The sequence below is a fragment of the Ascidia mentula genome, chromosome 3 (assembly GCF_947561715.1).
Source record: "Ascidia mentula chromosome 3, kaAscMent1.1, whole genome shotgun sequence".
Taxonomy (NCBI): Eukaryota; Metazoa; Chordata; class Ascidiacea; order Phlebobranchia; family Ascidiidae; genus Ascidia; species Ascidia mentula.
Genome location: NC_138568.1, coordinates 8396831 through 8411455, shown reverse-complemented (window position 1 = coordinate 8411455; position 14625 = coordinate 8396831). Strand labels below are relative to the sequence as shown.

The window sequence follows — 14625 nt, the reverse complement described above, 5'->3', positions numbered from 1 at the left end:
TTCAACTAATTTGTTCCTCAATTCTGCATTGCAAGTTTATGATGATTTTTCAGTTCCTTTGTGTGTGGAAATTCACCAGTTAATGTTCGTTAATGTTCATGTGATTAAAATAGATTCCGTTTGGACAAGCGATAACGACGATGCACATAAATACAGGCGAAAAAAATATAGCGTGAACAACGTAAAACAACAACGTATGATCCTTTGCAGGAATTGTCACAAAATATGTTACGGAGTCTTTGTTGGCCATAAAGAAAACAGGGGATTCAGAGTACACAAAATTTCATTTTATATAACCAAACGAATATTCACATCCAAACTACACCGCTCTACATAATAATTCTTGATGCAGTATAGTGAAACAATTCCCAACAATGATTTTCCATATATTACCAAAACAATATGCATAATTCAAATGTTAACTTTTTTTAATGTTATGATAGCTTAAGAACCATGGTCTGTAATGTTGTATCCGCGTGTCTTTTATATCATTGAACATTTGAAACGAAGCTGGCTCGGTCGAGCAGACCAATCATTTAAAATCCCGGCTGGTGATAACAACGGTAACAGTATCCACGGCAGCTTAGGTCACTGGTGTTGTCGCAGTCACTATTTTTGCATTTGGACAATAAATTTTTGTTTGTGACACGGCGAATTTCCAAAGGAAGGTTTGCAAAACAACCCTGGCAAAAGTTTGAGTTGAGGGGAGAACCCAGATTCATGCATCCAGCCGTGCGACACTTTCTTGGATCGGAAAAGGGTGATACTTGTGTGCTGTCTTCATATTCTTCGACGTCAAGCATGTTGTACACGGCGTAATCCTAACAATAAGATATTTGTTGTAGTTGCATGTTTTTATTATTACCGAAATAACACAAGAGGATAGACCACAACGTAATATTTTAAAAATTATGAACGACTTGTAGCGCACGATTTATACAGCAGTGGAGACATTTAAGAAAGGGTTCTGTTATAAAAATTGTACATCACGATCCGTTCTGCATCAGCTACTTCGCCATCATCCGATGTAATCGATATAAACCTGAATATTTTATATCTGGGGTCACAGTAAACCAGATTATATCAATGTTTTTAAAGAACCGGAAATTCTGTAAAAGGGTTTGCACCAACCCCTGCGATTCCCTGCTTGAATGTCACTGTACATAGGTGACAGCATCCTAGTGGCATATTAACCTTGATTTTTGGCAATATACGGAATACTTATAAAACTTGCCAAAACTTCATCTCAGCACGTAACAGTTGCCTTCAATACCTGCCAGTTGACTTTATCGGGCGGCATATTCTGTTACCATCTATATTTTTGCATGTGAAGCATTTGATGCCATAAAGGTGTAAACAAAGTAATGAAAATCAATTACTGGAAGCTATGATAAGTTGAGATGATTTGGTTGTTGTGTCCAGCACGGGATTGATCATACACAAAAATTTATTCATAATCTTAAGATGGAAAATCGCGGTACTTACCCAATCTGGACCTCTTCCTTTTTCACGGATGAAAACATAAGTAGGAGCAGTCACGCGTAATGTGGTAATATCACCGTCGACACACTCCAATTTAGCCAGTATGACATCAGCGTTAGTTTGAATATAATGGGGAATTACGCGAGGTTGACTTTTGATGTTGAGAGCCCAAATTTTGGACCCTTGTTTCACAAGTTCGCAGTGAACCTGCAAAAGGAATTGAGTAGAAAACGCTTTCAAAGACGATAAAAGAGTAAAACACTTGGCAATTTACGAATAGGTCGTATTTTTCAAACTCCCGTTTTCGGTTTGAAAGTGCACTTTTTTCCAATAAATGTATTTTATTTTTTCGAAATTACAAAAACGTTTTTTTGCAAATAATTTCGCTGATTTGTTGACTTTATGTAATTAAAAGCTCACCTCTTCCATCGTATCACTTGTTGTTGACGATGCCTCTGTGGGACGGGCGCATTTTAAGTTGAATTTAAGCACATTTTCTACAAGCAAGCTCAATCTTTTTATAGAAATTTCACTGTCACTAATTTGTAAAAATCTTCCGCTAACGTTGCCAGCACTAGTTTCTTCAGCCGATGTTGATTGAGGAACTGTTTCTGACGTTGTTGCAGTATGATGCTCGGATCCTAAATGTTTGCAAAAAAACCTTAGCAATTATTTCATAAGAACAATGTTTGTGATAATAGTATGTAAGTTAAATGTTTGTCTGATACTGGTATAAAAGTTGGTACGTCAGAGACACCACTGAAGCGAGTACGAGCGTGTCTTGAAAACTAAACGAAAACAAAGCGAGAGAACGCAGAAAGAAGGCAATATATCCGCTACGTTACATTCCACAACAGAACTGACAAAGGTACATTTTTTTTGAACAATCTGTTTCGCCTAACTTGTTTTGCAGAATAATTTTATGCAATTTATGACTACGCAAAACATCACGACACGACCATTTAAAAAATTCTACGTACTTTGAGCGCTTGGCGTTGCTTTTGGTTCAGGTATACATACAGCTTCTGTGACAAACAAACAAAAAGTTAAATTATTACCCACAGTTAGACACCGCATTGTGATTTACCTCCAGCTGTAACGTAATTGTCCGAGTGATCTGCAACATTAAAAACATAGTTTAATTTGTTGATGGTTGGCAATGTGGTATTTTTTTGAGGACTACTTACAACTTGGTTGGTTTCCGACACTTCCTGCGATCACGCCGAAGGAACTGAAATGAGAAGTTAGGTTTAACAAGCGGGTAGTTTTTAAACTGCGACCGACAAAGTTTCTCACATTCAATCCTGCAGTGAGTCTCACCTGATTGGCTGATTGCCAAATATGATATCCTATAGCAGGTAAACTATACAATACGATATAGCGTTTGACGAAAATATGTTTTTCGGGAATAGGGTCAGATTGGGTGTGTGTAGAGGTCAGAGAAACATTGCTACCTATTATATACTTAGGACGCCAGTTGTTTCTTTTCGGAACTTTTTTGTACAGGATTGTGGGAAATTATTTTACAACTTATCAATGCGCGTTTCGTGGGACTTATTGGTTAAGGCGTTCAATTTGCGCCTTGAAAATGCGAATAAACAACATTATTCTTGGAGGTGTAACGCTATCTGTGTTGCTGTTATAAAAACCTTGCAACACGCTTTGTCATTTCACAATACAGGAAACTTAATATGACGAGGTTTTGTTTTAGCTCTTCCGTTGATTTCTGTCCGGTCGACTTCATAATTACGTTTCCACATTTCAACAAACCGATTTGCATTGGTTTTCCTCACTTTGGTTCAAGTTGGTTGGGACCAGAGAAAAGCATTGATCAAAATCAAATAACTACAAGAAACTGTAAAACCTTGTTCCAGGTTAGGTTTGCGGCGGACATAAGTTCGCCGATCATGTGCTTAATTTACGCCGGTAGTTCACATAAACTGCACAACTTTTGATTGTACAGCATGTGGAGCAAATTGGCGCATGTGTTTTACCAATGCCAGGACATCGCAGCAACTTCGCATTTCACCTTGGAAGTCCCTCAAAATCGTACCTGTTGTCTGATTCCAAGTCTTGCGCACTTCCCTTGCTTGTATTATTCCTAACAGACGCAACGTCCGTATCTGCGTTGGTCGATTCAAACTTTGGATAGGTTGAATCCGGATCAGCGTTGACTATTCTGTTCGATGTTACACCGCTATGATGACCTTTTACATTACCGATCTTCAGTACTTTTGTAAGCTTTTCGATGCCGTTGTTGATATTAATCGCTTGACTGTTCGAACTTGCGTCATTGGAGCGTAAATCTCCGCTGGATGAAGGATGTGATTGGTTTTGAGTAGAAACAAAGTCACTCGAGTCGTCTTCGTTTATTTCTTCAATTCTTCCTGTTGCGCTCTCCGATAAAGGTTTATTATTTGTTAGAATATTGGGGTTCGGAACACGAGATGCTGCTGCATCAGTCGTGTGTTTTAAATATTTCCTGGACACTGCGTCAGTCGTATGAGACGGATAATCTTCAGCATCTTCAAATATTTCGTCATCGTCGTCACCGTGAGGTTGGTAAATTCCACTTGATGACTGTAAAAATAAAAATGTTTTTGATTACATTTTTCCAACTGTGTTCATTTTTTATTCGTTTAGTTCAGGAACCATGCACCGTGCTTTTTGGTATTCCCGTTAATTTCGTGACATCTCACCTCATCTAAATTGTTTTCCTGGTGATTTATTGTTCTGAACAATGAAATGACATGTATCCATACCGCACCACCCTCATCCGCAGTGCCTCCGTTTTCAATAAGTTTGTAACATTCTTTGATGAGTGTATTGGGATTTGGCCCAGGTTCCCACAGGCATTTTGAAAGTTCTAAACTTGGGACCTTTGCTGCTAATACCTGCGTTATGCGGATTCATTGTCATTATCAGCAAGAGTTGTCGAAGAGACCGGGGAAAAGAAATACTTGCCTCCTGAATTCCCAAGGGCGTAGTGTGCCCAATCTTGGACATAAAAATAAATTTGTTTAACATTTCCATGGAGTTTTCATTGTCGAGTAAAAACGGCACTTGGAACTGTTTGAAATCGGAGTCCATTACAGGCATAAGAATATTAGACGTATCTAGAGTGGGATTCAAAATTTTAAGACATAATTTTGTATTATATTCTCAAAATGTATATACCAGATTCGATGTCCGTGACTCCAAACACTAAAGGGAAAAAGCGTTCCAATACAGATACATACAAAATGTATATTGGGCATTTTATAACTTCATCGTCTGGTAGAAGCAGCGGCAAAAATACCGAAGAAGGAAAATTGTTTGGTTCTAAAAAATATTTTTAAGTTACTTCCAAAACTCTTCAACGCTTAACCTGGCAAAAAAGCACTGCGCCGTGGCCGGCAGGCAATTCTAAAGTTATGCTTTTTGCCTTTTTAATACCATAAAACACTTTCCAGTTCAGGTACGGTGTGTCGATCAGGTAAGCTGGGGATAACGCAGAAAAATATTTATCGAATAGATTTAATGAAACGAAGATCGATGATTAGAATTTGAAGACAAATTGCAAGAGAAGCGGAAAAAGGTGAAAACAAAGTTTTTACACTTTGTATCTTTTTTAACATTTACCAAAACGAAAATCTTTTTAGTATTTACCAAAAAAAATTACAACATGTGGAAACACCCATTAAAATTGCCAGCACGTTGCTCTAATTCTTTAAACCACATAATTAAAATTTTCCTCTTGTCCCAGTCTGATACAAAGCAGGCCAAGTTTTAACGAAAACTATGCGCGTAGATAACGAAAACGTTGTCGTCGCTTTAAAACACAGCAGCTTTTCGGTAGGAGAAAAAAAACAGACGAGAAGCAATTTTTAATTGAAAATGACGTCTCAGGAAATGCTTTTGTCAATAATGTTTAGTTTTGATCTCCATCGAATGCATTTTTTCATTTCGAACATCTTAAAGTTTGACTTTGTTTGAAAGTAGATCACAATAAGAATGTTCAATGGACTTGGTAAAAGTAAAGTTACACAGGAATAAATACATGAGTTACATTTAAAAAAAAAAGAATTCCATATTTCCAAAATTGTAATAGCATTAGAAAAGGTAATTTATAAACAATTTTGTGCAAAATTGTTTAAAGTTGTATTGAGCGATATTTATTATCAACAAAAGATAAGCAATAATTTTATATGCTTATTTTTTTGTTTTATATGCAGTTCACTCAGTGATTTATTTACCCAAATTCTGGTCGGTGATAACAATTATAGCTCTTCTACATATATTGGCCATCACAAATATGTGAAAATAACACAATGAATAAATTTTTCCTTTAACAATGGTGGAAGAAGATGGCACTTGTATTAATTTTTCCCACTGACCCTGTTGTAAAACATGGGTTGTTCACATATTAGACTTTATTACCAGCCAATAAGACACCAACCTGCTTAGCAAAGTTACTAACAGGATTTTCTTTTCCAAAGTTGTTGTTCCATCTTTTGTACAAAAGTGAATTAGAATCTTTGTTTGTTTTGAGTGTTTTTAGAAGTGCATCTTCAAATTGTTTTTTTAAATCTGGAACACCACAAAGATACACGCAAACGGCATGGCACAAACTGAACCCACTCTCTGCAATAAAGGTTGTTCAATTAATGACATGTGATCTGAAGTAAAAGGCAACCTGTTTGTCTTCCTTACGTTTGGTGAAAAAATCGTTTTTTGTGGTTACAGAAAACAAAATGGAATTTACCTGGTATTTTTAATGGGTATGCTTTGCATGCAGCTGGAGGCCAACTGAGAATATGCAAAAATTTATCCAGTAATTCAGTGTCACACAATTGAATAATAAGGTCAACATTATTTTGTGTGGAGCATCTATCCAAAATCACTGGCACAGAATCGAAGTCCTTTAGAAAACATGAATAAGGATTTGTAACCACACTCACAACCTAACCTGCCACAGTGTTACCTGGGAAACACATTGAATATCTAGAAATGGAGCAAACTTTCTTTGTCGCAATGCAGTTTGAGAAAGCTCTTGTATCCTGTTTAAATCCAAGGGCATTGTGTAGAACTTTTGTTTTTGACATTTCGGTATCACAGTGCCATGTTCTATATTACAGGACCATGTGCTATTGAAGGTAAATTTCCAAACTCAGTTGCTTCACTGTAGTAAGCTTTTAAAAATTTAGGTTGATTTCACATTACACTATCCTGAGGACAAAACAATATAACGTATGTACAAAATTTGCATTCTTCACAAAATTCTTCACACATTTGGAACACAGAGGTAAAATTTTCCAAAACCGTCCAAACAAGGATTTTCTGAAACAAGCCCAATACCAGTCCAATTTTACTCTGACTAAGCTGAATTTGGCGGTTACCACACTTACACCTAAACTGAAAGTCGGGCGCAGATTCGACGTAAGCCTGGTTTGTGCGGTCACAAAGGCTATTGTCGTGCGTCGGTGCGTCATGGTTCTGCTGATGATTTCTACTAGCTGAGTTTGTACTTGGCACTTTAGGCATTATTTGCTGCATAACACATTGGAATATTTGTAAATAAAATTAATCTATCAGTGAAGAAGTTAAATAAGTCAAAAAGAAATTAAATAAATGTGGTAAATGCTGCAATTAACATTTTTATGCGCAACTGGTAAAACTGTGCACGTGTGTGTTAATTTCACAGCATCAATACGGATTTAGAAGCAAACATTCCACGTCACTCGCCATTTATGATATTTACGAGAAGCTGTTAGAATCTTTTGACAATAAACAGTTTACATGCGCCATTTTTCTACACCTGTCTAAGGCATTCGACACCGTAAATCACGAGAAGTTGTTGGAAAAGTTAGAGCGCCGGTATGGAATTAGGGGAAATACCCTACACTTAATCCGCAGTTACCTTGTAGGTAGAAGTCAATGCACTAGAATAGGAAATTCTGTGTCGGATATTAAACCCATAACATGCGGTTGCCCACAGGGTTCGCCATTAGCTCCTTTACTTTTTTGATTGTACATCAATGACCTTCCGCAAGTATCCTCTTTTACAACCAAATTGTTTGCTGACGACACGGTTCTTTCAATGACCTCCCCTTCACTTATTGACTTACAATCCCGTGTTAACGAACAACTCACAAATGTTGACAACTGGTTAAGGCACAATCGACTTTCTCTCAACATTCGGAAAACAAAGTTCCTATTGTTTTCCCCTTCCACCTCAAGCACTGGCAATTTCACCGTCACCATCGGTCATGAAAAACTTTTGCGATCAGATAATATTAAGTACCTCGGTGTATACATTGATGACAAACTAACCTGGACAACTCACATTCATTATTTGGAAAAGAAATTGTCACAAGCATGCGGCACTTTTTTTCAGTTGCGAAATTATCTTGACGTTAAAACGTTGAGAAATGTTTACTATTCATTTGTATATTCCCATATTCAGTACGCTATTGGTGCTTGGGGTGGAGGATCGGCACTCTCACTGAAAAAACTCAACACCATTCCTAATAACATACTCCGCTCCATAACCTTTAGTTCCTTCTAAAGCCACGTCACGCCATTATACAAGAAATTAGATCTCACAAAAATTAGAGACATTTACAAACTCGAACTGGCCAAAGTAATGCACGATTTCCATACCGGCAATCTACCGCGGCCTCCTACAATTCCTTATTTTCGTTAGTAGACACAGTGCACGATCATTTCACAAGAAATGCATCGAAAAAGAACTTATTTCACCCAAGAGTTAACACCACCTTCGGCTTACGCATGCTAAAATTTAGGGGTCCACAGATATGGGAGGAAATAAACCCTTCCATTAGATCGCTCTCCCGTCCATCATTTTAAAAAAAAATCCACATCTCAGTATTAACTTCCTTTTTCATTCACCCTGTTAGCAGTCCGTTTTTCACTTTTTTTCTTGTAGTCCTCTTGTCGTTTATTGCGTTTCTTCTGTCTTTTTTTTTTATTTGTGTTTTTATCTATATTCCACTGTACACTCTACGCCTAAATGAACAATTTACTGCCGTAGGATCCGTTGTTATTTCAGACCTAGGAGCGCTGCACACCAACATCACAACGTGCGATTGATCATCAGCAAGACCTACGATGATTCAACAAGCGCAACCTCCATACGATCCCGACCATCTCCAACCAAAACCACCACGTTTGGACTGTCCTCGGGACGTTAAGGTCTGTCGATGTGGATCAAAGGAAACGTTCTGAGAACCGAGTTGGCGTTTTCGTTTCGATGGGTTTTGCTTTGGCCAGCACGGCCGGGTGGCCACCTTTCATCACATGCAGCTTGTCGCAACCCATCACCTCCCAGTGCGACTGGCTGCGATCCTACGGCAGACGGTGATTCTCCGTGAGGAAATCACCTTTACATGGGCGCCTGACTCGATAACCTTTATGGTTTTATCGGTGCCCATGCCATTTCATTTCCTTGTTTTTTGTTCGTCGCGTAGTTGCTTTTCTCGCAAAAATAAACATAATTTGATTTGATTTGTGTAGGATTGTAAAGCAGAGGGCAACTGATATCTGCTTATTTTTTAGGTAGAGTTTGTCACTTTTACAATGTTGGCTGGTTTACCTATAAGGCAATAATCTTTCAGTAATGTTCTTAACTGTTGATGCAGGTTTTTCTACACATCCAACGGATTTCGTGCTAGAAATAACATGTATTTTTGCGGAAAAAGTTATAGTCTGTTGAAAAATATTGTTGACGCAAGTAAGTTTCGGTCGTTTCTGCATTGTGTGCCAATGCCGAGGCATTTGATGATTTCTGAGGATATTCCTCAAACGTGGTAAGTTGTATTTTGTATAGTGGGCCTGTAAATTTGTTGAGGTTTAAGAAAATGATATATAACTTGCTTTAGCAGGAACGACCAAGAGACATTTTATGAAGTGGATTTTGCACACTCTAATACGGTGGAAAAGGTTAGTAATCTTTTGAAAAATCGCCTTTTATGAAAGAGCAAATTTCTCCACTAGAGTTAATTATGAAATCCTGTGTTCAAAACAAAATGGACAAAAATATATATGTTATGGGCAATAAATTAGGTTTGCATTTTATTGTTGACAGTGGTTTGAGTCTAAATGTGAAGCAAAAAATATGCTACACAAATTTGAAAAATCACTTACACTAACCTTGAAGCCCCCTTCAGTTAAATCTCATGGTGAGTTTTAATGGATTTACCTACTAAAACTCTTTTTTGATACTTCAGTGTTTTTTGTTTCATTTTTGAAGATTTATGTGAAAGCTATGTGCACTGGAATGATGCTGACATTCCATATATTGTTACTCAGTCAGAGTGCTGTGAATCACTTTGGCATTTTAACGGAAGCAACATTTGTCAATATGTGATCACCATTTGCGATGTTTTGGTTTTTCCGAAGTTTAAAAGAATGGTATTATATATATATATGTTTACTTAATTTTTGTCATGGCTGTATCATTGCCTTGATGTCTATGTGGTATGCCAATATGTTATGCACAGAACAAGCAAACACAGTACAACCTTGGAAAGGCAAGTAAAGCAATAAGAAACAGCCTCAATATCCAAAGTTCAATTGTGTCACATGAAACAAGATTTTTTGTGAAACTTTTGAAGAATGTGTTTACACCAGAAACTCATTTGAGTAAAATGGTTAGTGAATAGTTTAGGTTAGCACAGTTACAGCATATGTGTATGTTTTAGTTAAGTAGATCAGAAGCAGCAGAGAAGAATACCAATCAAACTGTGCAGGTTGTTAAGACTTGATTGGCACGATTAATATGTTGAAGTAAATCTAACTATTGTTGCAGTGGGCTTGTTCAATGAATCAAGCAAAACATTTAGTTGAGAAATTTGAAATCTCTTCAATGACAAAGTTTATTACACTGTGGAAGAGGTCGTTTGGTATGACTTTAGAAAGCAATAGAACTATATTGTCAATCAGTGTTCTTTTATGGGTCCTATAAAAAAGTTTATTGGGGTCAAATTTTTTCGTAGTGTATTTATTTTTATTTTTTCAGACATTTCAAAAAGTCGTCTAAATTGGGACAAAAGTACCAACACCCCTTATGTTATTTTACAAACTAAGGTGCTGGAATGTCAACATTCAAAAGATCGTAACATGGTAAAAAATCAAAGACGTCATGTCTCAACTCCTGTACAGGTATATGTGACTTGTGGAAAATATTGTGATCCTCTTCTGTAATGCTTCCTTCTGTTTTTAGTTACAAGATCACCCAAATCCTTGCAAAAGGCATTTGTGTATTCAGGGAACAAAAAAAAGGAATTGTGAGGCAAATATTGTAATTCAGGAAATTTTAAAGTTCCCACAATTTCAGGTATTTTTAATTAGTTGGAAATGAATTGTTAGATGTACAATTACTTTAACACAACAAATGTTTAGATGATTTCAAAGTGTATACCCAAAATGAAAAAAATTAGTGTTATTGTAAAAGATTTGATACGAAACAATGACAAGCAGTTGATAAAGGAACAGACTTGCAGTGTTTGCTTCCCCAAGGAGGATGACCATACAGGTCATGTTTTAGGGGAAGTAAGTTGTAGTGAAAGATTTGTAAAATTGTTAATATATCTAACTCAGCTGTATAAACATGATCTTGTATTTATTAGGCTGCCGGATTCCTTCAACCTGTTGATCAGAAAATAATTACCAAAATAGATCAATTGGTTACAGAAGGCGTAAGCAGTATCGAGGAAATTCTAAGAAGCCTAAAACATTATGTCACCCATGAACTTTTTAAAAATGATACCCCACCATCTACTTCAAACAGGAGATTTTATCCAACGAAAAAGGACATTCAAAGTCATTATTACCGGGCATTTTGTAAACACAGATTTGCAAAAAATTGATCAAACTAATGTCCAGTGCTTGGTGGATGAATGGGTGAAGGCAGGAGATGCTGATGACAATATATATTTCCGGCCATATATTGCAAACATGAAACCTGAAGTGATTGAAGGAGAAACAGCACCAGTCATTAAATCTGAACAAACAATGCTGTTAATTCACCAGTTTGATTGGCAACGTAGATTGCTTCTGCGTTATGGCCAAGAAATTTGTTTGATGGATGCTACCTACAAGACATCCAAATATGCACTTCCCCTATTTTTCGTCTGTGTGAAAACAAATGTTGGGTACCAAGTTGTGGCCAGCTTCATTACACAGAACGAGAGACAAATGGACATTGAAGAGGCACTGATAATATTAAAAGAATGGGCTCCTCAATGGCAACCATCATTTTTTATGGTTGATAAATGTGATGCTGAAATCCATGCCATTGAAAGTGTTTTTGCAGGTTCAATATCTTCATAAAACATGCATACCATATATGTCATTGTATTTTTTTTTATAGATGTCCGTGTCCTTATTTGCGATTTTCATCGTGAACAGGCATGGGAAAGATGGGTTAAAAAATCTGAAAATCAAGTATGCCCAGACAAGGATGAAGTTTTATCATTTATGAGAGGAATTGCTAATGCTGAATGTGAGGAAAGCTGCGACAGAGCATTACATCTATTTCAGTCCAGTTCTGTATGGATAAACAATGTGAAACTGCAAAAATACTTCACAAATGTTTGGCTTAAAGAAAAAGAGGTAGATATATTTACAAAAGGTATATCATAGTGTCAGCTGCAGGTAATGAAATATTTTATGTAGCGATGGATGTGGCTTTATCGGGCAGACCAGTTAAAGGTTTTGATTCGCACCAACAATGGTGTCGAGAGACAAAACCGAGTTTTAAAAGAATGCCATGTGCGATTCAGGACAGATAAAACTTTGTCTGGCTTGATCACAATTCTGCACTAGGAATTCCTCCCTAATGCTTACGAGAAGTAAGTTAACTTTACAGAATTTTTTTATATTTGAATGAAAATGGCAAATTAAATCCCATATCATAAAGATACAAGCAAGAAAACATGAGATCTTCTGGCGATTACAGAAGTTACAATACAGATGTTCCCAATTTTCTACGAAACCGCCCAAGGAAGTTGGTGAAACATTGCATTAAACGTATTATAGAGTCGGCAAACATTCAGGCAAGTTTAATATGTAAGAAAGAAGACCTGTTTACTGTGGTAAGCAGTTCATCTTCTGAAACATACACTGTGAAATTTGGCTCTAACAGTGATTTTCCAAATTGTACATGCCATGATTTTTTGCACAATTTTTTACCATGCAAGCATATGTTTGCAATATTTAATAAGTATGCAGATGTCGGATGGCATAGTCTGCCGGAATGGTACAGCAACTCTGTTCACATGGTTTTGGATCCTGCTGTTGTAAACAAATTATCAGCTGAAACTGTTTCCAATTCTGGAGCTCAAACTGAAGAAATCATTTTTACCACTATGGACCAATCAGATTCCAACAAACCTGTAAACATTGAAGTACCTGAAAAAACCAGCAGTGTGATAAAACATTTAATAGACCTTTCCTATGATGTCAGTTCCCAAGTTTTGGATGAAGGCGTTTCTGATGCCAATGCCATGGTGGCTAAGTTTTCTAAAGCATGTTCTTATGATTCTGGGTTTAGAATAACTCAGCCTGTTCAACTTAAGTCTTTGAAAAGAAAGCGGAAATCACCATTCCCTGAAAAAGGTTCCTGTGATAAATTGCCTCGCAAGCGACCAAAAGCGAATCCATTTTCTTCTCGAGTCGGGCAGTTTGCAAATCTCATGCGACCACTGCATCAAGTAGCCACTTTGTTTCCTATGGTCAAGAAAAGTGTAAAACAAAGAACACCACAGACAGCAAAGGCCTGTAACAAAAATGAATCTTCTGATGAGGATTTTATGGATGGAGTGGAGAACATAAAACCAGCGGTGCAAAAAAACATCACAGCTCATATTACATCAAATAAACCTTCGAGTAGGATTTTGAAAAACGGCCCTCATTCAATTTCTCTGTTAGAATTGAAATCACTGGATGATGCGTTGCCACCTGCTGAAGTTAGTGAACTTAAAAAGCATGACTGCAGATTTAATGTTGGTTGGCTTTACGATGAAGTCATTAACAGCTACTTATGGCAAATAACCAGCATGTACCAAGACACACTATATGTTTGTTCTACTGTGGCTCAAACATTGCAGAGAAAGGCTTCAATTAAAAAAATTTGGGAAGGTGTAACGTTTCAGGGCAAAAAAACAATTTTTATACCATGGAATCCTTCCGGGTTTCATTGGGTTTTACTTGTTATTGACATCTCCAACCACAAAATGCTTTATATAGACCCTTTGACAATGCCTGATGTAGAAACTGACAACAATGTCCACTGCACAAGATACGGTGAATTATCTTTTAACAACCAAATTTGGTTGGAAAATTTCCACTTTGGAAACTCCACAGAGAACAAAACAGCCTGATGGATCAAGCTGTGGAGTTATGATCTGTATGTACGCTAAATGGCTAGCAGCTGGAAAAAGTCTCAAACAAATTGTTTGTACGCACAGCTACAGATCAGAAATGTTAAAAGTAATCGTTGGAAAATGCCTTCATGGCACAAATGATAAAGAAACCTGCAAAGCATGTGAATCTGAAAACAATGACCCAATGAATACTCTTTGGGTTGAGTGCACTCGATGTGGACAGTGGTTTCACATTAAATGTGTTGGTTTATCACAGAAACGTGCAGAAAAGGATAAACATTTTGTGTGCAAACTGTAAATCGATGTTTACATCATAATTGTTTATATTTGAAACTTTCTTTCTGGAGGTAACGGCCTAGTTGAACGCAAGTGTGGTCAACCAACCAAATAAGTCTAAAAAGGCTCAACGTTCTACACAGGGTTGAGTTTCTGATAAAAATGAAACTCCCCTAATGTATGAATGTGGTTGACCGTTAGGCCATTACTTTGTGATGTGCCTGAACGCTTTGTGTGGTTGCCGACTAGCTAGTATGGGGTAACCCAATGCTAGCTGAACGCTTACATAAGTGTGGCTAACCTTAACTGGCCAAAACCAAAACTCCACCTTTAAGCTTTTTTTATTTAGTGAGCATTTTTGTTCACAATTGCCGACCATATGCAATTTTATACTAATACCCAGTTTCATATGGCTACTGGCGAGGCGTCTGGGTTAAATCAAAAATGCCAACGATCACGGAACAGGATGCCTCTTTGGGCG

The 14625-nt window shown here is 37.1% G+C and overlaps 1 protein-coding gene and 1 pseudogene across 1 annotated transcript; one reads left to right on the top strand and one right to left on the bottom strand.

Annotated features, from left to right (window-relative positions):
• Positions 1-65: 65 nt before the first annotated feature.
• Positions 66-7111, bottom strand: LOC145894794 (uncharacterized). Its single transcript, XM_082983439.1, has 14 exons — positions 6446-7111; positions 6227-6383; positions 5921-6105; positions 5718-5859; positions 4660-4803; positions 4447-4598; positions 4182-4376; positions 3536-4062; positions 2670-2713; positions 2570-2599; positions 2463-2507; positions 1903-2123; positions 1486-1689; positions 66-821 (listed from the first exon to the last, which is right to left on the bottom strand). Exons 1-14 carry the CDS (start codon positions 6539-6541, stop codon positions 537-539), a joined length of 2427 nt encoding a protein of 808 aa, XP_082839565.1. The 5' UTR covers positions 6542-7111; the 3' UTR covers positions 66-536.
• Positions 7112-10602: 3491 nt separating this feature from the next.
• Positions 10603-14194, top strand: LOC145895500 (uncharacterized; annotated as a pseudogene).
• Positions 14195-14625: the final 431 nt, after the last annotated feature.